The 24,637-nt window shown below is 37.6% G+C and overlaps 2 protein-coding genes and 1 pseudogene across 13 annotated transcripts; 1 reads left to right on the forward strand and 2 right to left on the reverse strand.

Annotated features, from left to right (window-relative positions):
* Positions 1 to 2,943: 2,943 nt before the first annotated feature.
* Positions 2,944 to 7,394, reverse strand: Rpa-70 (replication protein A 70). The gene is made up of 13 exons (XM_077422554.1): positions 7,051 to 7,394; positions 6,933 to 6,980; positions 6,233 to 6,444; positions 6,013 to 6,158; positions 5,814 to 5,904; positions 5,568 to 5,730; positions 5,276 to 5,480; positions 4,845 to 4,957; positions 4,611 to 4,777; positions 4,098 to 4,332; positions 3,909 to 3,992; positions 3,624 to 3,818; positions 2,944 to 3,414 (listed from the first exon to the last, which is right to left on the reverse strand). The coding sequence occupies exons 1-13, from the start codon at positions 7,078 to 7,080 to the stop codon at positions 3,292 to 3,294; spliced, it is 1,812 nt and encodes a 603-aa protein (XP_077278680.1). The 5' UTR covers positions 7,081 to 7,394; the 3' UTR covers positions 2,944 to 3,291.
* A 1,735-nt stretch (positions 7,395 to 9,129) lies between these two features.
* Positions 9,130 to 23,575, forward strand: LOC143906461 (brefeldin A-inhibited guanine nucleotide-exchange protein 2 pseudogene; annotated as a pseudogene). 9 transcript variants are annotated; one of them, XR_013259525.1, is made up of 7 exons: positions 9,130 to 10,302; positions 10,364 to 10,488; positions 20,392 to 21,879; positions 22,062 to 22,287; positions 22,400 to 22,639; positions 22,740 to 22,950; positions 23,031 to 23,575. The product of XR_013259525.1 is annotated as a brefeldin A-inhibited guanine nucleotide-exchange protein 2 pseudogene, transcript variant X3 (transcript). The 9 variants fall into 9 exon arrangements; XR_013259524.1 differs by having other exon boundaries at positions 9,130 to 10,298; XR_013259528.1 differs by having other exon boundaries at positions 9,130 to 10,298; positions 10,364 to 10,397.
* LOC143906460 (uncharacterized) lies at positions 11,280 to 14,004 on the reverse strand. Of its 3 annotated transcripts, none has more exons than XM_077422564.1 (3): positions 12,956 to 14,004; positions 12,527 to 12,692; positions 11,280 to 12,359 (listed from the first exon to the last, which is right to left on the reverse strand). In XM_077422564.1, the coding sequence occupies exon 3, from the start codon at positions 12,282 to 12,284 to the stop codon at positions 11,982 to 11,984; it is 303 nt and encodes a 100-aa protein (XP_077278690.1). In that variant the 5' UTR covers positions 12,285 to 12,359; positions 12,527 to 12,692; positions 12,956 to 14,004; the 3' UTR covers positions 11,280 to 11,981. The 3 variants fall into 3 exon arrangements, with proteins under 3 accessions (XP_077278690.1, XP_077278689.1, XP_077278687.1); XM_077422563.1 differs by having other exon boundaries at positions 12,479 to 12,692; XM_077422561.1 differs by having other exon boundaries at positions 11,285 to 12,692.
* Positions 23,576 to 24,637: the final 1,062 nt, after the last annotated feature.

Consider the following 24,637-nt stretch of genomic DNA (forward strand, 5'->3'; position numbering starts at 1 on the left):
TGCGTGCGTGCGTGCGTGCGTGCGTGCGTGCGTGCGTGCGTGCGTGCGTGCGTGCGTGCGTGCGTGCGTGCGTGCGTGCGTGCGTGCGTGCGTGCGTGCGTGCGTGCGTGCGTGTGTGCGTGCGTGTGTGCGTGCGTGCGTGTGTGTGTGTGTGTGTGTGTGTGTGTGTGTGTGTGTGTGAGGTGTGTGTATTTATGCATATACATAGCCGTGTAGAGAGCGAACGCGGGTGAGCCCTTTCTTAATTAACTCCAAATAGATTAGAGGAGGGGTGCGAAAGAAGGCTATTTCAAACGAGCGAGCGAGTGAAAGAGAGGAGAGAGAGAGAGAGAGAGAGAGAGAGAGAGAGAGAGAGAGAGAGAGAGAAAGAGAGAGAGAGAGAGCGGAGAGTATCTTTATTACATATTATACATATATTATATATACATAAATAAACGAGTAAAGAATAGATCTAAATATACATAGGTATAAATATATAAATATAATACGGGATCGAGCATTAAATTCGTCGTTACTGTTTATCACCGCCTATTGCGAGATTACGTACTTATTTTATGAATATTATCCGCCTTTTCTCTCCCCCTTACTGTCCTCATCTTTCCTCCCCCGGCCCCTTTTTATCCCGACGATTAAGTCATATCGAATCTGCAGGTCTATGTGGTACATTTTAAACACCTACTCACACAAACGTACACACAAATAATGTATAGAACAGGTAATTAGGTAGATACGACTACAGTAGAGATACGACGATTTAAAAAAACTAACGGAGTGAGGAGGATGAGATAAGAAAGATGCGTATGTGCGTATGAGAGAGTGAGAGAAAGAGAGAGCGAAAGAGGGATCTTGCGCGAACGAGAGATTACATAACACGAATAATGACGCGAGGGACGAACAGCGCATGAGAAGCGCAAGAAATCCGGAATTTAAGATAAAAATTATGCTCTTCTGTAAATGCGCAGAGTGTCCCGGGACTGTCGGATGCGCCTGCCCCGGAACTGATCGAGACGAAGAAATAATAAGAGCGTTTGTTTTGAATACAATTTTACGTTCGAGGCAATTCCCAGTATTTGAAATCGTTTAGTTTCGATAAAAATCGATGAATTTGATTTCAAGGATTAAGATGGAAGAATTTATTTTGTATGTACTAGAATTGGTCCTGAAATTAATATTTTTCCTGACAGCACGCATGTCCAAAATCGGAATATAAGATGTTTTATATAAAGATATTTTTAAGACGTCTTATGAAATGATATGTCTATGGCCGGTATTTATAAGTCAGCTCATTTTATTGTTTGGATGGAGTCTTAAGACTGCCTTTGACTAGACGTAAGACGATCTTAAATATAAGATCTAACTATAATATCGACCTAAATGACGTCCGTCTTTAAGACTCCCGATTTTGGACTGCGGTGCTGTCTAGGTAATCAGCTTGGATCAAGTATTAAATTTTCTAAACTCGTCGATTAATTAATCGTTTTCGCTCCAGGATATCCCCTGGATATTCGTTGGCAAATATGTCGAGATGTGTCGAGTAAAAATTGACGAGTCGATAATAACGCGGACGATCTTAAATTAGAGTGAGACCACGGCCGAAGAAATATTCGACATATCCGGGGGGCACTCTGTATACGATACGGAAAAACATTCCATATCTGCTCCTAAGCGACGTTACATATTTTGACATAGCTAATCGCATCGAGAGTTAACGTTAACGGAGATCGAAAGAGCTCCAGCGGAACTGCCGGCATTGTGATATGCGACCTCAATTTGCGACTAGAGGCGTAAAACTTTCGGGAATCGATACTGTGGCACGAGATCGAATCCAACTTTTACATTCCGATCGGCGCTGGAATCACGTTTCAATAATATTCTTATATTAATATAAACGCGATTATATTTTTCCTTATTCAATTATTGGATATACGATAACTGAAATATCTAGAAAAAAAAACAGTTTGAAGCATTTTTTTTCCTTTTTGATTTATTTTCTAGACTTCATGAAATGATAGTTGATCCAAAGTGTCAATTGATTTTGCGATTAAGCTGTCGGAACTCGTTCCATCGATCGATTCCTGCTTCGGAAACATGCGTGGAGGTGCGAGTCACTTCCTCGTGTACTTAGCGCGAAATACGAGTGCGAGAGACAAATGTATGTACTTGGGACCACCGTGCAGACGTGCAAGGTGTTGTGGAGGGCAATTCTTGATCGAGGCACTCGTGCAATCCGTACGCAGAACGGCGACGGATGATGTAAAGCTGGCGAGGACAAGAATGAGGAAGGCGGCGCTTGGGAAACGCATTTGTAAATTGTAAAGTTACTTATGTAAGCAGGGAAAAAGGCGGGACACGAGACCAGCTTCTCTCTTTTTAGTACTGATTATAATGTCGCTAGATGTTATTTACGATATCGTATATCGTATATAAAAAAAAAAAGAAGTTTACTCCTCGGCAGTACCATTATAACAAATGCCTGTGTATTTTACTTTTTGGCAAATAATAAACTATCAAATATTGTAAGCCGCTCCAAGTCCTTCTGTTCTTTCGATTTCCTTCGGGATTCGGGAGTCGTCGTCCAAACCAAAAGAATACACGGAGATAACTACGAACGATTTGCGGAATCTTAAGAACTTGAAAATTCAATTGTACTATCAAAGATAAATCGGAATCTTACAGCGTGACAAGCCATCTTTCTGTTAAGGATCCGTTTTGCGTAACGATCTTATCGCACCTTGTGTCAGAACACATGTGCATTCACAACGCGACAAAAATGATGCATTTCACATTACAATCTAGGTAGTTATTACATCGCTGTTGTACGGAATAATTCTGAAGAGACTCTGTAAGAATCTTAGGATCTGAAGAGAAAGCTGAGGCAACGACAGTAGTGTAACATATTTTCCAATCATATTGGTTACTGATCGATTAATAAAGACGCGAACATCAATGTGTAAATCAGAAATTTATTTTATAAAAATCGTGTTGCAGGTACAATAAATGTGATATTATATAACAATCATAATACAAAAAAAATTATAAATATCTTGGTGGAAAGTAACGATAATCGATTAATGTGATTAATATAATTTTAATTTTATCTTACGTGATGCATTCGGTTTTCTTCTTTTACATTGAAGAATAATCGAATTTCATTTAATAATAGAAACGATCTAAATAAAAGACACTTGGAAAAAATACAGAAACGATCATAATACTTCAATTAAACACACAAACTTATAAGCTTTAATCATCTTCTTGAACTTTTTTTTAACAAAACGTACGAAATCTTATTTAGTTGGACTCCAATTTCTCGATGTGTACCAACTTGGAGACTTTGTCTATCAGATGTACTAGGTAAGTCTTGTAATTTAGCGGCGCGACTGACGTACAGACGTGTTTTATTCTCATTTCATCCTGGAAAACGTAAAAATTGTTAGAAAATGTATTGATATATTATTTTCTAATATACATATGTGAAAAAAATATATAATACCACTGAATATAAGATTAACTTATAATATGACTTATACAATGGTAAAAAATAGACTGCTATGAAAATTAGAAGAGAAAAAATTGTGGAAAAAATTTTATTAATATGATAAAATGTACACTGTATCAATTACCTGAAAAAATTCTGATTTCGCCCTTAAACTGAATAAGAACCTCTTGAAATTCACTTCGTCGAATTTCTGCATATAAGCGTCGTTATCGTTTTCCTTTAATTCCCCTAACTCTTGCGCAGACATGCCTAATATTTTCTCAGCATCTTCACTGAAGGCAGTTATCCAGCGACTGCCTGTTGCGTCTACTACACTCATCTGAGAATTGTTACAACAATAAACCGAACAGATATCAGAAGATACTTTCAATATAAATAAACAAGTACGATGCGAAGACAATATACATACACTTGCCAGCAAGCGATACGTGAAATTTGGATAGTCCTTGTTACACTTCTCGCATCTAAACACTCCGGTAGATTGATCGATTAACTGAAATTAAATTCAAGTTTTACAGTAACTCGTATTTTGTTAAATAGCTTGGAAATATCATGAATCTTCATTTTATAAATTCTATTCGTGTCGCGTACTATTCACCTTCTTCTTGCAACCATCTACGGGACACGCCTTGTAGATGGCATTTTCCACGCGAATCATGTTAACGATCGCCACCACTGTAAATGAATCTGGGAGATTCATTTTTTCCCCCAATCGAGCTTCGGTCGCCTCCTGGAAAGTGCACAACGGCGCGTTGAAGTCACCATTTCCACCTGCTCTAGACAATGATTTAGCATTCTCCGAATGGCCGACTGCAGTGTACCATCCGCGCAATCTAAAATATGTATCATATAAATGTTATACTGTGTTTTTATGTAATTATATTATATTTCCAAAATTATATATTCACAGCAGCATATTTTCAAAAAAATTTAGAAACGCCAATCTAAATAACAATAAATTCTAATGAAAGACATAATTAAAAAATTAATTAACGTTAAAAATTACATAAAGAGCAAACGTAAAATGAGGTTATTTCTCTCAATTGCAAATAAATTTTAATTATAATTACAAAGTTAGAATTGCCTTAATTCAGAATCAGCTTGAATATACCTGTGTGCTTCAGGAAGATCAGGATCCTTTTCAAGTACGGAGGAATTTATAAGGGATAAATTTTTTCCACCATTAAATTCGCCGACACGCGCTCCTTTAATGGCTAAGATCGGATTATTAGAACCATCAAAGTCCTCGGCTTGCTTTCCCCACAGTGTAACGCACACCTAACAGACAATTTTTTTTATTCACCCGTAACAGCAAAATGTTAAAATCTGTCAATAAACTGCTCACCATTGTGCCGCTGTCATCAACGATATTAACATCTCTCTTCAAGAGCTCTCGGCCGGTAGTTCGTTGCACAATATGTTGTACATCGTTGAAAGTTGTAACGACGCCCAAGACATCTATTACAAATGAATCATTATACCCATAAATTTCAAATTAATCCAATTATATATTTACCAAATCTTATTTTATATCATATTTCAAAATTTAAAATTGTTATTTATTATCGTATACAGTAAAACTTTAATGCAGGGCGATTTGCAATTGATACTTAGAGATAACATTTAATTGACATTTAGTTTTAGAGATAAGATTACAACAAAAAATAAATGTTGTCAATTGATATAGATAAAATTATCGATACACATTAACGATGAAAAAAATCATTTGATTAACGTAACCAATGTTTAAGATTTAATTAGCTTTTATTACTGTACCTATTAAGACATTTTTTTCTTTGTTTTCTACTTGACTTATGGGACAGAAGTTAAACTGCAACGTCGGGATGTCATCACTGTTTTCGTGGCAAGGCACGATCTCTGTATCGCCAGTCATCGTCATCTCGTAATCGTTTTTCAACATATTAAACTGTTTGTTCGCTGCCTTCAGTGTGCACCGCGAGATATAATACACATTTCCAGGCTGTATAAATAAAAACACTCGACAACTTAATCCTTCATAGAGAAAAAGTTTCATATACCCATCGTTGATTTCAGTCATGACGCGTACCTCTATCATGTCATAGAACTTGTCGCATAGATCTCTGAATGCAGTACATCGAATTTCGCCGCTTTCATCGATCAGATCCATGGAGAAAAGCTTGCCTTCTCCACGGGAGTTGCTCCATGTTCTGATTGGAGACTTATTAGTCACACGAACTTTGATCACCCATCTAAATACAATTTTATAATTGTCCCTCCATCTTCAATGTCGTGTATTTTTAAATATATTTTATACAGAATAGAATTCTCTTACCTGTTTTGGTAAGGACTTAATGCAGCAATTGGTGTAGTAGATATATCAGAAGAGGCATAATGATTTGAAGAACTCCTTTTGTCTGCACCATCTATTAGCAAAACAGATTTTAAAAAATCCATTCAAAAAAATATTGCAAACACAAGTTAATTGATAATTTATTCTAGACACAATTGGCGCAAGCCACCGATATACTCACTAGTTGGAAAAGGAGAACTTGCAGCTATGGATGTGGATGTGGATTCAGCATCTGATTTAATGTCTATATTAGTTGGATTGCCTATCTTGTACCCAACTTCACTTCCAGAAACCAACACCTCAATACCCAAAATCAGTATCACGCGTCTGATGAAAAAAAATATGCTTGATACTTGAATTATTTACTTATTTTAATGCAAAAACTAAGGTGTAAATAATACTTTTCTTTGCCACCGTTGTTCACTGAACTCAAGTGATAGTTTAATAATCTGCAGATTGCATTCTCGGTCAAAATTTCATCCGTGATAAGATTATTTAATTGAGTTGCCAACATGGTGAACGAGTTTAACCTCTGTCCATCGGACACTAGCAATCTGTAGCGATCAGTAGCGACACCATCCTTATTAACGGTTCTTGGTAGTTTTTTGTAACCCTGTAAAATAATTACACGATTATTAGGATAGCATTCACTGAAAATTACAAAGTAGAATCCTTGTCTTGCACATCCAAAGCATCAGTCCTGTGCAACATCATAATTTTTGATTACAATTAAAATAATGTTTAATTGACAATTGAAATATTTCTAATGTGATAGACATATATATCATGTGTCATGACGCATAATATATCAAGATATAACAAACACTTAAAGTTAGATAAAAATCTACATAAAAATGACAGAAGCAATTGTCCTGACTCTGCTTAGACCTGCTCTGTAAAAAAAAGTCATGCTTTCGAGATAAACAATTTTGATGCGCCGACTTACGAGGACGTGACAGATCAAAAATGGGATTCTGTGACTCCTTAACGACAGTTTCGGTATTGTTGCGCAACTTTTTTTACCATATATAGTACCTGCACAACGATACCGAAACTGTCGTTAAGAAGTTACAAAATCCTGCTACTGAATTCTATACTCACCAATATTTGGAGCACCGGTTTCTCGACGTCCGTGCCCCGCATGATTCTCTGAAACGATGAAATGTCGATTGTTACACAATACAAGGCAATAACAATATAATGCTTTCAACCGATTTACCTCCAACGCTCCTTCCGTTAAATTGTACATGACTGCGGTTTATTACCAGCGTAGTGAGAAAAGTCCTACCGATTGCTTATCCAACAAAAAAAGGCCAACGATGTCGATAGTATCTACCGTTCCGCTGTTTCCCGCCGAATAGTTGACAGTTGACACCGATGTCGAGTCAAATGTCAAATGTCGAGAAGCGTTCAGGCACAGTAGGCCGAGTTTCCATTGAGCGCGTCAAGCTGGATTCAGACTGAACGCGTCATGGTGCGATCCCATGGTACGGAACGGAGTACGGACAGATACTACGTTTACGCGAGCGTTACTTCTGTAGTAAGGGTGCCATTACATGGAGCGCGGAAACGCGGAAACGCGGAAGCGCGGAACAGAATAGTAACTAGATTCCGCGTTTCCGCGAGTTGAGTCCCGCACGTTTGAACGGAAAAGCGGAATCCGCTATATGTATGGCTGCGTTTCGATATTCACTGCCAGTACTTAACGCAGCCTATGTATGTACCCTGGCTTGCATATAAGATATATACTTCATAATAACCATCAACATGATGTTTGGATCTATAATATTATACTGCCACTTTTATTAAATAATAAAGTAATCGAAGAGTATGTGTAAAAGCTTTTTTTTTCAATGTGATTAAACAGCTCGGAAATTTGATGGAGTATACTGTATCCGCGTTGACAACGGATTTTGACGCGTTCGTTCCGCGAGTTTGTTTCTCCTTATATTACATGGAGCACAATTTGCGCGGAAAAGCGGAACAGTATAGTGACAAATAGACATTTGTATTCATTTTTTAAAATTGTGTTCACGTAATTCATTGCAATTTTTATTAATATGCTTATCTTTTCAGCTTATCCATTGAATACAAGCATTTTAATCAATAAATACCGTTAAAAATTAATATTTTATAATTCTCCGTTCCGCTTTTCCGCTCAAAATATGCTCCATGTAATATTAAGGCATTCAAAACAGACGGAACGGATCGACGGAAATCTAGTAAATTTTGTCTTCCGCGCTTCCGCGTTTCCGCGTTTCCGCGCTCCATGTAATGGCACCCTAAGGGTGCCATTACATGGAGCGCGGAAACGCGGAAACGCGGAAACGCGGAAGCGCGGAAGCGCGGAAGACAAAATTTACTAGATTTCCGTCGATCCGTTCCGTCTGTTTTGAATGTCTTATATTACATGGAACATATTTTGAGCGAAAAAGCGGAACGGAGAATTATAAAATATTAATTTTTAACGGTATTTATTGATTAAAGTGCTTGTATATTTATAATAGATAAGCTGAAAAGATAAGCATATTAATAAAAATTGCAATGAATTAAGTGAACACAATTTTAAGAAATGAATACAAATGTCTATTTGTTACTATACTGTTCTGCTTTTCCGCGCAAACTGTGCTCCATGTAATATAAGGAGAAACAAACTCGCGGAACGAACGCGTAAAAATCCGTTGTCAACGCGGATACAGTATACTCCATCAAATTTCGGAGCTGTCTAATCACATTGAAAAAAAAAGCTTTTACATACTTTGATTACTTTATTATTTAATAAAAATGGCAGTATAATATTATAGATCCAAACATCATGTTGATGGTTATTATGAAGTATCTTATGCAAGCCAGGGTACATACATATGTACACGATGATAATAGCGAATTCCGCTTTTCCGTTCAAACGTGCGGGACTCAACTTGCGGAAACGCGGAATCTAGTTACTATTCTGTTCCGCGCTTCCGCGTTTCCGCGTTTCCGCGCTCCATGTAATGGCACCCTTATGCTGCGTTCCCACTATACGCGTCGCGCGTCGCGTCACGACGCCGCGTCATGAGTTATCCAATCAAAACGTTTTATTTTATGACGTCATTTTCGACGCAAGATCTTGTCTTGAGATTTTTCTATCCATTCCTATTTGTTTGAATGACCGCTAGTAATGGCCGACAACTGTGCGGCGTTCTCTATTGGCTGTGAAACTCATGATGCGCATTGCCTCACCTTATTTCCTTCCACCATGGTCCGATCTCTCTCTGGAGGATCCCTATTCGAAGCATTCCTCTTCTCTTTTCTTTCAATGAAGAAAGAAAGAGAAGATGAAGAACGCTCCAAAACATTTGTAGCGTTACGTTGACCGTAGCCTTAGCATTAAACTTTTGTTACGTGCAATGGCCTTTATGTGCGAGCACGAAGTAAGAGAGAAAGAGGTCGAACTTCATAGCGCACGAGTTGGAAAAGTGGTCCCGATTCGTGGCACCTATTGAGAGGGAGTCCGCTGAAGGGAATGGATTTTTATCGACGGTCGCCATTTTCAACCTATAGTGCATGTAACATATACTGTAGGATTTTCAGCACTCGTGAACGCACTCTAACCTTACCCGGCCAGCTCGGTCTCTTCGTGCTCCAGTTTGTTTACCTGTGCATTTGCATCGTAAAAACACGTGCTTCGTGCGGGAAATAGAGTCCGTTGGTGACTTTTAGTGACCGTGAACGTATTCGGACGTGTTCTATTCTGTCCTTTATTATTTTGTTGATATTTTGTGAAATTTGCTGATGCTCAGCGTTGAGTTTGGACTAATTATTTCAAGTAAGGAAAGAAAAAAAAGATGCTGTTTCATCTATTTTTCCATCGGAGATCAGTTACTGTCGTTTGGATCCCATTAACGAGGGGAAACCGACAGCAGAATGGAGAAACGAGCATTATACGGCTCAGTTGAAGAGTACGGTTAATTGTTCCGTTTCCGTGCCAGCTGAATGTGAATTAGTCAATCCTATTTTACACGAACAAGGCGCGTTGCAAACGTGGACTGAAATAAAGAAAAATCTGACAAGTCTTACTTTTACATCAGAATACTGTACGTCCGTGATCACAGAGGAGATGGTGACACGGTGCAACACTGTGCGACACACTCGAACACTGTGTATGAGGGTTTGTTGGAACGCAAAACTTGACCATTGTGGACACATTTATATTTTCGCAAGGATTTTTCACCAGAATAATTTTAAAGCAGTAAATAAGTTATGTTTAATGTGAAAGCAGTAAAAAGATTATGTTTAAACCAATAAAATAAATAAAAAACTAGTGCTGAGAGAGATATAAAAGATTGGCAACAATGCCTACAGAACACACTCGAACTCTACACCGATGCTGTGATGTGCTTCACTGTGTCGTTGTTGGAAAGCACTGTGTGTGACACTGTGCCACGCAGTGTCGCCTGTGTTCCTTGCTGGAAAGCACCCGGTAATGTAGGTGAATACAAAGCCTTTCATGTCACTTCCTGTCACATTTGAAATGTATCTAATGATTTCAGATTTGTGTTGGAGAAAGAGAAATTGATTATCCAGGTGCGAAAATAAAAAGTATAGAAGACATTCAGAATGTTCTTAAAAAATTATCCAATATCAATCCATGTAAGGAAGTCGGCAGTAAAACCTGGTATTTGATAACATTTATTTATTATTATGTATTGAAATTTTTAAAAATGATATTGTAATAAAAAGCTTTATATATATATATATATATATATATATATTTTTTATAAGTAAAAATACAAAGTTTAAAAAATTGTTCTACATTTGCATTCATTATGTTATCGTTCATTTTGTAGTGCAAAATTGTGCGTTGTATATGTAACAAGAGATTGCTTAGTACGTAGTGTGCAGCGCCAAAGATGTATTCCGTGCGAAAGAGTACAAAAATATACTTAAAAAGTCGACGAGGCATTACAATAATACTTAAAAATCCATGGCAACACACAACCTTTCATATACCACTGGAAAGCTTGTGATTTCATCTTTCAGTGATCAGTTTTTTATTAACATCTCTAGTTTTTCTTAAAAGATATCATATCATTTCCGGTAAAAATTCAATAATTTCCCATAAGAGCTATGTTAGTGATTTTTTATATTGCTCGTTTGCAATAATTTACATGGCAACAGGGTCTCAAATTTTAAGAGATGGTTTATTATATGTAAAAGAACAACCTCCCAAAGTTTTATTTATGTGGCTAGTCTTTTAATTTACTTTCGAACCACCTTGACTAAAATGCTAGTGTACGTGACGTAAACTATAGATTTTAGTTACTCAGAGTGAGTTTTGGAACATGACCCTAGAGACTCTTTAGTACTATACACACTAGTGTCTATATACACACATATCAGCAAATTATTTCTCTTAGTACTGACACAAACTATTATTATTTTATTAAACATTTTGTTAATAACTTAAAAAACGACCGTCGGCTAAAACTTTCTAAAGATTACTCAGGAGGGTGACCTTGACAATATATGTCAAGGTCAAGCTCATCGGAGTCTGCTCCGCTAAACTAGATAATTACCCTATTCTTAAATCTTAATTGCTAATAAATTATTATTGCACTATAAAACTATCTATAAAACATAAATTAAACGCGTACAAGAGTATCATATTGTAAACATGTTACTGTATAAAAACTTATTACTTTATTATTATTAATCAGTCAATATATACTGCAATGAATTAAGGACTTTGATAATAATTTTTTATACATCACAAATTATTTGCTCTAAAGGCATATGCATTGCACACAGTTTCATCATTTCAAATCAATTAATAGTTTATTACGATTGCGACTGTTTGTTTTACTGAATTAAACTTATCAGCTAAGAGCCTTTATCCCAAGTAAAACGCATGCCCAGAGCTTTTAGAAATGTTTATTTTGAAACATTCTATAAATTTCTAATAGTTTCTTTCAGCCCAGTTTTTAAAGCTGTCCATTGATTCTGAGCCAACATTTCTTGCATAAGTTGCACACGTTCATTTAATATTTTAATTTGTTGTTTTAGTTCATAATTTTCTTCGTATAACTTTCTATTTTTTACATCAATCTCTTCAGTCTTCTTATCTACTTTTACTACTTCTTCTACAGTTCCTTTTATCTTATTCTGCAACTATTCATTTTCATCGATAATGCTCCTCAGTATATCATTATTCTCATCTTTTATATCAATCTCTTCAGTCTTCTTTACTTTTACTACGTCTTCCACAGTCTCTTTTATACTATTCTGCAACTGTTCATTTTCATCTATGATGCTCCTCAGTAAATCTTTATTCTCATCTTTTATATCAATTTCTTCAGTCTTGTCTATTTTTACTATTACTTTCATAGTCCCTTTCATCTTATTCTGCAATAACTGTACATTTTCATCTATAATGCTCCTCAGTAAATCCTTATTTTCGTCCATTGACTGCATTTCGTCTATTTGTTCTACAATTTCTTGAGATTTTGCAATAGTTTGTATATCTTCTTTGGTTAGTGGTTTTACAGTCTGTACACAACCACATTGATGTTGGATCAAGTATCCCCTTTTTTTTCTTAGATATGTTTTTCCATTGGATATATTATTAATAGTTAATGGTGTTAGTAGCTTTCGCTGTTTTGACTTACTATATGTGTGATCACAATTATTTCTAGGCACATTTTTAATTTGCTTACTTCTTCTTGATGATTGCTCGTTTAGAGGTAATTGTGCAATAAAACTATTCCTAGGACAGTTCTTTCGATTCTGTAAAAGACACGTACAAAAACGAGAAGGAACTGAACCTAGTTTTACTCGTTTACGCCCAGCAACAAATTCAATTTGCGATGGCTCAAAATGTACCTACAGAAAAAAAACCACAACATGTTTGAGTCTAACAATAAATTACATTGTTATATCTATTCATTTTCCAAAGTGCAGAATTAAAGCGTACTGCACAGTTACTACGTTTACGCGAGCGTTACTTCTGTAGTAACTTACGATATATCACTCGTTTACGCGGAGTAAATTATCGCAAGTTACTACAAAATCCCGTTTACGCGAAGGAATTATCGTAAGTTACTACAGAAGTAACACTCGCGTAAACGTTAGTAATTGTTTCTAACCTCGCAAAGTTTTTGAGAAATACTAGGTGACCAGTTCTTGCCTCTTCTAACCGCAGCAACCCATTTTTGTTTTAATGACTCATTGTGCGGATACCTGACCAGTGCATAGCCTTGATTACTGTTCTTTGAACAGTTGCATGCAGTGCAATGCGATGGCATAGCGAACGGTAATGTAAAGCCTATCCATCAATCCATCCATTATCCGATCGACATATAAGTATAGAGGTATATACTACGTTTACGCGAGCGTTACTTCTGTAGTAGCTTACGATAATTCCTTCGCGTAAACGAGATTTTCCTTCGCGTAAACGGGATTTTGTAGTAACTTACGATAATTTACTCCGCGTATAAACGGGTTAATTATCGTAAGTTAATACAGAAGTAACGCTCGCGTAAACGTAGTAACAGTTATACCATTACTACGTTTACGCGAGCGTTACTTCTGTAGTAACTTACGATAATTTAAGGTAAATGCACCTATTTGCGTAAGTGCACCTATTTGCGTCCGAATCTGATTAAAAAATAATAAAATCAATTAATATCCATACTTATCTTACATACTTACCTTTCATACTTACCTTATCTTACGTACTTACTTTTTATACTTACCTTTCATACTTATCTTACATACCTTTCATACTTACCTTACCTTTTTTTTTTAACGTGAGGAAATCTTCTACTACTGGGATCCCAGGCCTAGAGCTCGATTTATCCAGTAGCCCCAAAGAGGAAACCCCCCCCCCCGCCCTCCAAGCAGAGGAACGGGGGGGAGTGTCAGATTCTATGCATGCACATCGCCCACGATACTGCATGCATGCATGGCCTATACCGACTAAAACCTCACGGTGTCTTTCGCTGCACCGTTATGGGTGGCGCTCGGGAACAGTTATTATGCATCCGGAACATATATACTTACCTTACCTTTCGTACTTACTTTTTATACTTACCTTGCAATTTATTGCATACTTACCTTTCATACTTATCTTACTTTATATACTTACTTTTCATACTTACCTTTCATACTTTTTTTTCTTACATGGGGAAATCTTCCAAAGACACCCTCATCTCTTGGGCAAGAGACGAGGGTAGTGTGGGAATCATTACCATGTGCATCCCAGGCTAAGGTACTGGTAGTGTATATTGGAACGCAATTTATGAAAGACATATACTACGTTTACGCGAGCGTTACTTCTGTAGTAACTTACGATAATTCCTTCGCGTAAACGGGATTTTATAGTAACTTACGATAATTTACTCCGCGTAAACGGGTGAATTATCGTAAGTTACTACAGAAGTAACGCTCGCGTAAACGTAGTAATAGCCACATACCACGTTTACGCGAGCGTTACTTCTGTAGTAACTTACGATAATTCGTTCGCGTAAACGAGATTTTTCTTTGCGTAAACGGGATGTTGTAGTAACTTACGATAATTTACTCCGCGTAAACGGGTTAATTATCGTAAGTTAATACAGAAGTAACGCTCGCGTAAACGTAGTAACAGTTATACCATTACTACGTTTACGCGAGCGTTACTTCTGTAGTGTAACTTACGATAATTTACCCGTTTACGCGGAGTAAGGTAAATGCACCTATTTGCGTCCATGTAAGGGTTATAGCAGAATAAAAGACCAATAAACGAGTATAATCTAATCCAATTTGATTAAAAATCATTACTAATTGAAAAATATATATTTCTTTATGGAAAAAAGCTTTTGTTTTGACAAATTGCTACATATTGCACCGGAAAATTCTAAAATTACGCGAAGGTATCATTGTACGTCGTTGCGTCCGCCTGATTAGTTTTCGAACGTATTCGCGTCCATTGCGTTGCCCCCTTTGCGTCAGGACGCAAACTAGTAGGACGATTTGACTGCACTATTTTGCGTCCGTCATGGTCATGGATAAAACGAATATGTATTGGATGTTTTCGGTCGCAAATAGAAACAGAATGTGTAGGGCCCCCATTTGCGTCTGCTCTTCAGAGGTTATGGTGGACTTGAATTATTCTGATAAAACTTATATTACTTTATAGGTTGTGCCGCAGAAAAAAACAGTGCACATCGAAAAAGTTATATTTTTCGCATCATTCACGACAATTTTTAGCATGAATATACTGACGATTCAATTACTTTGAATATTCGAAGCAACCAGACGCACGCATGAACATTAGGATGTTGTTGCGCTGCTTTGCTACTATTGTGTGAAATTAATAATTTACTGACCTTTCGTGTGATGAAATCACACGTTTTGAGTAGTTTGTGGAGCTGGATTGCTTAAAACACTTGGATTTACCTCGTGATTACTTCTCAGGATCCGCAACAACGACAAAAATGACAGTCACTTTCACCGTCCGATCTACTAAGAATTTGTCCTCAGCGCACGCGTATACACAGATGATCACTCACGGCGCGCACTATGAACATTGAAACCGTGTTATATTTTTTTAATTTCAATGAAACACATTTTAAAATAGACGAAATTATAGAATATTGTCTATAGAATGGAATAAATATTCTTCATGAATCAATAAGTGTGGATATTAATTGATTTTATTATTTTTTAATCAGATTCGGACGCAAATAGGTGCACGGACGCAAATAGGTGCATTTACCTTAAATTATCGTAAGTTACTACAGAAGTAACGCTCGCGTAAACGTAGTAATGGTATAACTGTTACTACGTTTACGCGAGCGTTACTTCTGTATTAACTTACGATAATTAACCCGTTTACGCGGAGTAAATTATCGTAAGTTACTACAAAATCCCGTTTACCCGAAGAAAAATCTCGTTTACGCGAAGGACGTATCGTAAGTTACTACAGAAGTAACGCTCGCGTAAACGTAGTATGTGATCATGGTGGAAGACCACAGGTGTGCTCATACTCGTGACGAATTTCATACGGTTCTGCGCAGATGCCAGATGCAGCCATTTTTAAGTGGCAGTTTCAAAACATTTAAGGTTGTACCAAGTGACTTTGTGACATATTATGAGTAAAAAAGTGATGCATATAAAAGGAAGAAAACAAGAAAAATGAGAAAAATTACTAACATTAACAAAGACAGAATGATGCAATAGCGCTAATAGCGCGCTCCTCGAATGCAGCCTTTGTAATTATATCATATACGTATGTATGCAATATTAATCTCATATATTTTTCAAACTGATTTATTCTTTAACACGATTGTCCTTCTTATATATAAATTAAACATAAAAATAAATAAGTAAGGCTGCGGTCCACTTGACGCTACAAATACTTTGGAGCGTTCTTCTTCTCCTTCTTTCTTCATTCAAAGAAAAGAGAAGGGGAATGCTTCGAAGCATTTGTAGCGTCAAGTGGACCGCAGCCTCGCACAAGACTCTCGTATGATAGCGTGTAGCCGCTAGGCCGTAGCGTAACTTAACGTGGATCAACGCACAAGAAACGTATCGGTTAGAGCCTCCGCACAAAACTTTCCTATGGTAACGTAACATATAGTCCAGTCAAAATACGGAAAAAAGGGGGGGTACCTAGAAAAAATTGCAACACAAGGTTTTATTACGTTATTGTGTTCAGAAAAATATACTGAACAACATATTCAAATTCCGCCATATTCCGCTATCCCTAAGTATGTTTTTTATTAACAATTTATAAACAAATTCGTTTTTCTCCACAAATACGATGGATTTTGAAATTTTTGTAGAGATCAAAGTTGTAGAACAGACAAATATCTACAAAAAATATTCTCATGAATTTTTTGAAATATCTCATATTATTTGAGATATTTGCAACAAGAGCTATTAGGCTACGCGCGGAGCGGAGCGGAGAGTTTTAACAAGCACACAGCAGTCTCTACCGGTCTCGCTGCTAGTTCTCTAGGTTCTACAAGGAACTTGAGTTGGTTTTTGATACTAGTATGTGTCTATGTACACAAACACACACACACACACACACACACACACACACACACACACACACACACACACAAACATATATATATATATATATATATATATATATATATATATATACATATATGTAGGATTATAAAAAGATATATTAAAAACAAAAACAATAAGAAAAACCAAAAATGGGGTGACAATCAAGCCAACAGCCTCCTTGTGGCCACCCTGGAAACAGATGCTAATTTATCTGGCTAATGTTGGCCGTAAGCGCGCAGCGCTTTAATGTTTTGAGCTTCCGTTGCAAATATCTCAAATAATATGAGATATTTCGAAAAACTCATAAGAACATTTTTTGTAGATATTTGTCTGTTCTACAACTTTGATCTCTACAAAAATTTCAAAATTCATCGTATTTGTGGAGAAAAACGAATTTGTTTATAAATTGTTAATAAAAAACATACTTAAGGATAACGGAAAATGGCGGAATTTGAATATGTTGTTCAGTATATTTTTCTGAACACAATGACGTAATAAAACCTTGTGTTGCAATTTTTTCTAGGTTTAATCGTATTTTGACTGGACTAATAGATCAACGCACGAGAAACGTATTGACGTATACACCGTAACCGATACGTTTTTTGTGCGTTGACCCACGTTTCGTTACACTACGTTACCACGCAAAAGTCTTGTGCGGAGGCTCTAAAGATTCGTATGTATTTGACCGGAAATGAATGTCCGGGAAAGAATCTACCATATGAAATTGTTTGTATTTCGTATGAAGACTTTTGAAGTGCAATTGAAAAGGTTTGTGAGTCATTCGTTTAATTTGTAACGATGCACCCCCACACATGCATCATTCCCGGCGAAGAACTGCCGAATGCCGCCCGACGATCTCCATCAGGCGAGGAAAGGGCGCGGTGCGCCCACCTTATTTTTAAACGACTTAACTCCGATCGTGTGCGCGGCACTCCGCCGCACCGACATCTTCCCGGGTCTCCGACAGAAACCGAGGGGAGCTGAGCGCCTCCGAGCGCGAGCACGCTTACCGCCACGCCGATTCCGCTCCGCTCCGCCGGCGGCGCGGCTCACGCGGGAATCGGCCTCCCCTCCCTAGCGTACCACCCGGGCGAGTATAAAATACCGGCGCCGCGACAGATAGACACTCCAATCCGAGTCTAGCTACCTGTGCTCCGCTACCCTCGGAGACGAGTACCTTTCCGCTTCCTAGGCCAGCTTACGAAACGGGGTACAGCGTTCTGTGCCTCGCTCGAGAGTTCTCGAGCGCTGACCGCCTTCCTACCCGGAACACCCCGTCTGCCACGGTAACCAGGGGTCGAGCGTGCTCGGCCTCTCGACAAGAGTTCTTGCCGCCGGAACAGTCGGACCTCCTCGTCAACCGATCGACCAGCCTAGCCCCTGGCCGTTTGTTTTCCTTCCCACCGCGCCGCGTAATTAACACCGGATCGTATCGCGAGAAAGAAACCGCGCCGGACAACATACACGCGCCCGCGCCGCGAATCTCGCGCCGCGGGCCGACCAGCCATTGGCCGGCTTCAAGGCCCGTTCGCACGCGTACCGCATCGCGCCGGTACGGACCACCTGATTCACGTCCGCCGCATACACCGAATGCGTTGTAATTATCGCGGCTGTCTTATAGCATATAATCCGCCCGCGTCCACCGCATAAAACGAATGCGTTCCCGAAATTTGCAATTATCGCGACCGTCTTATAGAATATAGTCCGCCCGCGTCCGCCGCATAAACCGAATGCGTTTCCGTACTTTGTAATTACCCCGACCGTCGTCTAGATTATAAACCGCCCGCGTTAGCCGCATGGTCCGCATGCATCTCCGTTGTAACTATCGCGACAGTCTGTTGTAATTCAACCACTGTAATAAACCACGTTCCGTATCAAAACTGCCTTCTGTCTCTGGGCCTACCATCGAACTCCTGGTCCGGCGAGCTAGTCCGCGTTCGATATAAACAGCCAAGAGGCAGGCCGTTACAAATTGTAATTAATTAATTATTTTTACACCATGCATTTAGCCGAAATAGATAAATTAATAAAAGTTTTTATACGGAATCGATTGTATTTTGTATGAAGAGTTATGAAGTGTGATTAAAAAGGTTTGTGAGTCACCCAGATAATTTTAATTAAATATTTATAAACTCGGTAATTAGCCGAAATATAGATTTTTAGTTATTTATGTTAAAAGAAGAAGGCGCTAGTGTTCCACCAAACATTCGTATGAATTTTATTTTATTGATTTGACTGCGCTTTTCCACTGATTGACTCATTTTATCGCGATTGACTGTAATTTATTGTCTGAAATTTTTATGTATTATTTTCATATTTACGCTAAAGATGACACAAAAAGTGTCAAAACGTCCGAATTTGTATTAACTAATCATTGACTTATTTTGATTGCGTATATTAATTACCGCGCGTGGCTCTGATTGCCTCTCTCACACTTCCCTTTATTTGATTTAAAAATTGAAACAACAATGTGTAATAATTATATTAATAACATACCGATATGAATCTGGGGTGGCCATTTTCCATATAGCGATAAATAATTGTTTTTCAGGTGATATTGTTTTACGTCCTGATTTTGATCTTAGTAATTTAGGTTTTAAAATTTGTAGAATAAAATTAAATGTTGCTCGCTTTATTCTAAAAAAAAGGTTAATTTTAAAAATTAAATATATTTTTCCTCATCGAATAATAATTCTAATAATGTTATTATTTGTGCAAATATAACACACAATAACCTATCGTCTGCCATTTTGACGTGCTCATAGTCGCTTACACTGCCAAAACGAACGACATTTCTTACTATTGTGTAAGCGCTCAGATACCAAATCGAACGATTGAAAACAGCGCTTTATAAGCGTGAGCGCTTACAGCGAGTTAGCGTCCAAACCAAACGCACCCTATAAATATCGGCCTAGCTTTTTATTCCTGATTTCTTATTCCTAATATCTGTTCCTTGTTCCTTCTATATTTTTAATTGTGTGGGGGCCTTAAGGGTCATGAGTTCGATCCCGATTATCTCATATAATTATTCGTATGTATTTGACCGGAAATGAATATCCGGGAAAGAATCTACCATATGAAATCGTTTGTATTTCGTATGAAGACTTTTGAAGTGCAATTGAAAAGGTTTGTGAGTCATTCGTTTAATTGTAATTAATTAATTATTTTTACACCATGCATATTTAGCCGAAATAGATAAATTAATAAAAGTTTTTATACGGAATCGTTTGTATTTTGTATGAAGAGTTATGAAGTGTGATTAAAAAGGTTTGTGAGTCACCCAGATAATTTTAATTAAATATTTATAAACTCGGTAATTAGCCGAAATATAGATTTTTAGTTATTTATGTTAAAAGAAGAAGGCGCTAGTGTTCCCGAAGGTCCGTCTGCAATCAGAATTAATATAAACGTTTTAAAAATTATTTTATAGTGAAATAAATAAATATACAGACTAATAAGCCTGTAATTATAAGCGATAGTTGCTAATTAAGTTTGTGACTAATATTCTGTCTTGCAGAGGACCTCCGTAACGAGATCAAAGATGTACCAGCTGTGCAGGGTAAAGAGGTTATCTCAAACGCCCTGCCACAGCCCAATTGAGCGACTCAAATGTCATTACCGCTGAGAAGTACTTCTTGCCATTTAAATCAGCATGTCAGAGCTAGTCACTACGGATTGTGGTGACACAGCACTGGACTGCCTGCAGAAGTTAATCGCATATAGCCATCTCACTGGCAATGTGCCAGATTCAACGGAGCCTAACAAGCTGCTGATTGTGCGCATTGTCGAGACAATCTGTGGTTGCTTCACCGGTCCACAGACCGATGAGGGTGTGCAGCTGTAGATTATTAAAGCTCTGCTGACTGTAATGACAAGCCAGCGGAGGTGTGGAGGTACACGAGAGTACGGTACTGTTAAACAATTCGTACTGTTTACAACGTTTACTTGGCGTCGCGCAACCTGGTGAATCAAACAACAGCCCGTGCGACTCTCACGCAGATGATCAACGTGATCTTCGCGCGAATGGAGACTCAGGCGGAGGAAGAGATCGTGAGGCTTGATGGGGAACATCAGCAGGAGGGTTCTGTCATAGCAAACGGCGAAACTGAAGCCAAGGTTAGTCCAGAGAATGCTCCTAGTAATGATAACATTGATTCTCAAACAATTGTCAAGAGTATTCTTGATGATGTAATAAAATCCGTGGTGCCATTGGAAGAGGAAGTCAGTTTGGAGAACGGTAGTCCGGAGAACAACGGTGACGAGGCAGCCGCTGAGAATGACAACATGGTAACTGCAAAATTCACCCATGTGCTGCAAAATGATGCAGTCCTGGTGTTTTGCGCTCTCTGCAAGCTCTCTATGAAACCGCTGCCGGACGGCACTCCCGATCCAATATCGCACGAGCTCCGTTCCAAGATCTTGTCGCTTCAGTTACTTCTGGGAATCTTGCAGAATGCCGGTCCAATATTGCGCTCTAACGAGATGTTTGTTATCGCCATTAAACAGTACTTGTGTGTCGTGCTGTCGAAGAATGGCGTGTCTTTGGTGCCGGAAGTGTTCGAGCTGTCGTTAGCGCTGTTCCTGGCGCTGCTCGCCCGTTTCAAGATGCACCTCAAGATGCAGATTGAGGTGTTCTTTAAGGAGATCTTTATGAACATCCTCGAGACCTGTAGCAGCTCTTTTGAGCACAAGTGGATGTTCATACATGCGCTTACGAGGATCTGTGCAGATGCCCAGAGCGTCGTCGACATCTACGTTAACTACGATTGCGATCTCAGCAGAGAATCTCTTCGAGAAGCTCGTCAATGATCTCTCTAAGATTGCTCAAGGTTGTCAAGCTCTGGAGCTAGGTGCATCGCCAAATCAGGTGCGTTATAAGAAAGAGGATGACAGGATAGGTGTATTATTTGGAACAGAGAATGTTCTTCGAAACAAGCAATATAAAGTTTGTAGAGTAACATCAAGTTGAAGATGTAACATCATCCGGTATATAATGTCGCGGGCGGTAAGATATTAATAAATAACTATTAACAATTATCATATATTATTTTGTTACAATATAAACGGTTTCTGTTTTAATAGTTTTGTAGAATCGAAGATAAATCGGAAAGTATATAATGCTAAAAAAAGGAAAAGTTTTCCTGCAAGTTTTAGACAGTAACAAATTGTTCTTTTGATTAATTTCAGATACTACCGATGATATATTAGCGAAATACAGAAGAAAGCGAAGCGCAGCTAGGCGATACAGCTTCGGTCGAAAGCAATCAGTCCCGTACAAAAGAGGTGGAAGACGAAAGACTTTCAATCAATTCGAATAATGTAGAACTCTTATGCTTTTGCGGATGCTAAAAGAAAATTACTTATGGTACTTAGCACTGCTGACCTTCAACACATTCCATGGAATACTTCAGAGGTATTTATTGTATTATTTTTTAATCATGGCGTACAAAACAAAGTGTGATTTTTTTTTATGGATTACTTAATTATTTAATGTTCAAATATTTGCATATAACATTTTATTACAGAGACATTGTTAGTCGCAGAAAAAAAACGAACTGGTTGCGTTTTTACAACTGCAATTGGCAGAAGCTATAAACCTGCAGAATAGAGCATTACTAGCTCATCTTCATGAAACTATTTAATGACGATGGATGTAGAAAGCTCTTCAAATCACTTCGAGAGGATTATCAAAAGCGATCTCCTTATATCGCATATTTAATCAGATGTCGTCAGGGATTGCTGTCGACATTAGCTCACTTAGATAGGTACTGTTTATATATAAATATCATCTTTGTATGTAACGTATAAGTAAATGTAAGATGTTTAAATGTAAGATGTTAACCGTTTAATAATAATATTTTTCAGATTATGCGTGCGAGTTAAGTGCGATCGGGATGCTATCAATAATCATCTTGTATCCGTTTGTGTGAGAGTATTTTTGGAAAAAAGAAGGCTTTTCTCCTGCGTTTCTGCGAAGAGTTTAAAAAGCTTACGTTAGCAGACGAGAAACAGGATCTCGTGGATAATTTTCTAGGGAAGGTCCACGTGGAAATGGATAACGATCCGATCTGGCAATGTACATGAATATAATTATTTATCTCGCAATTGATCTTAACGGAGTGCTCAGAGACGTCTGAACTTATTTCTTATTTTCAGCGGCGAGCGTCAACCAGTTAGATTTGGCGAGTCGTGGTTGAAAGAACCGTCATGGCACGGATATACCACAATGCGCTCTATCTAAATGAAGATGGAGATGTATATATGGAGAGAAACAACATTGGTGGACGCAGTTCTGCGCCGCGATCGAGTTAAGACAATGGATTAACAGTTTCTCAAGAGTATCACGATAAATAAGATTAGATTCGATGCTGGTGATAATGTAGAAATGTATCATAATCATAATTTGACGATTTCATAAAAAAGAAGACCAATATCTTTGTGTAAAGCTAGCTGAACAGTTTTATGCTTTCAGTATTTTAATTAAAATTCTTAAATAGCCTCTTAAATAGTCTAACTGTTAGTTCTTTCGCACGTTATTATGTAACATTAGCAAAGACTGAATCAGATTATACGTAAAGTGTGGCTTTATCTTTATTTGTAACTCTATTGTACAATTTCACAGGACATCGAAAAAAAAGAAACGTTTAGATATTCTATAATTTAAGTGTAAACAATAAAGAACTTATAGAGATTGATAACCATTTTAGCAGAATAAACTGTGTTGGCGTACTCTTTCTACATGCGTATCTTCCCCAAGAGCCGAGACTCAAACCAGATCCGTGAAAAATATTGCCACTTTTGTGGAGTTTTTGTACAGTTTTACTCTAGGAATATCGCGAGAGAAAGAAAGACTTCGGAGATTTTTATCTGAATCGATCGACATAAAGAGAGAGCATAGTAAAGAAGCTAGCTTTCGAGAATTTGAACGCATAATACTTTGTTATAATACTATGAGCGAATTAGTTTACGTCACTCTCTGTCAAGTTTTAATATTAAATTACTAATAATATATCGATATCGGTAGTTTAATAATAATAATACATTAAAAAGCGCTCAATTTAAAAGTAGGGCAATCCTAATAAACGACTGTAAAAAAAATTCAAGGTGGAACGCAATGGACAATTCGGTTGCTCTGACATATGCTAACTTAAATGGCAAGAAGTACTTCTCAGCGGTAATGACATTTAAGTCTCTTTTAATTGGGTTGTGGCAGGGCGTTTGAGATAACCTGCTCTTCACCCTGCACAGCTGGTACATCTTTACAAACTTAATTAGCAACTATCGCTTATAGCTACATCAGGCTTATTAATCTGTATATTTATTTATTTCAGTATAAAATAATTTTTAAAACGTTCATATTAATTCTGATTGCAGACGGACCTTCGGGAACACTAGCGCCTTCTTCTTTTAACATGAATAACTAAAAATCTATATTTCGGCTAATTACCGAGTTTATAAATATTTAATTAAAATTATCTGGGTGACTCACAAACCTTTTTAATCACACTTCATAACTCTTCATACAAAATACAAACGATTCCGTATAAAAACTTTTATTAATTTATCTATTTCGGCTAAATGCATGGTGTAAAAATAATTAATTAATTACAATTAAACGAATGTCTCACAAACCTTTTCAATTGCACTTCAAAAGTCTTCATACGAAATACAAACGATTTCATATGGTAGATTCTTTCCCGGACATTCATTTCCGGTCAAATACATACGAATCATGCGACCTTCTTGCCGCTGAAAATGAGCGT

The sequence above is a fragment of the Temnothorax americanus genome, unplaced genomic scaffold, assembly GCF_048541705.1.
Source record: "Temnothorax americanus isolate GAGA-0224 unplaced genomic scaffold, ASM4854170v1 Scaffold71, whole genome shotgun sequence".
NCBI lineage: Eukaryota > Metazoa > Arthropoda > Insecta > Hymenoptera > Formicidae > Temnothorax > Temnothorax americanus.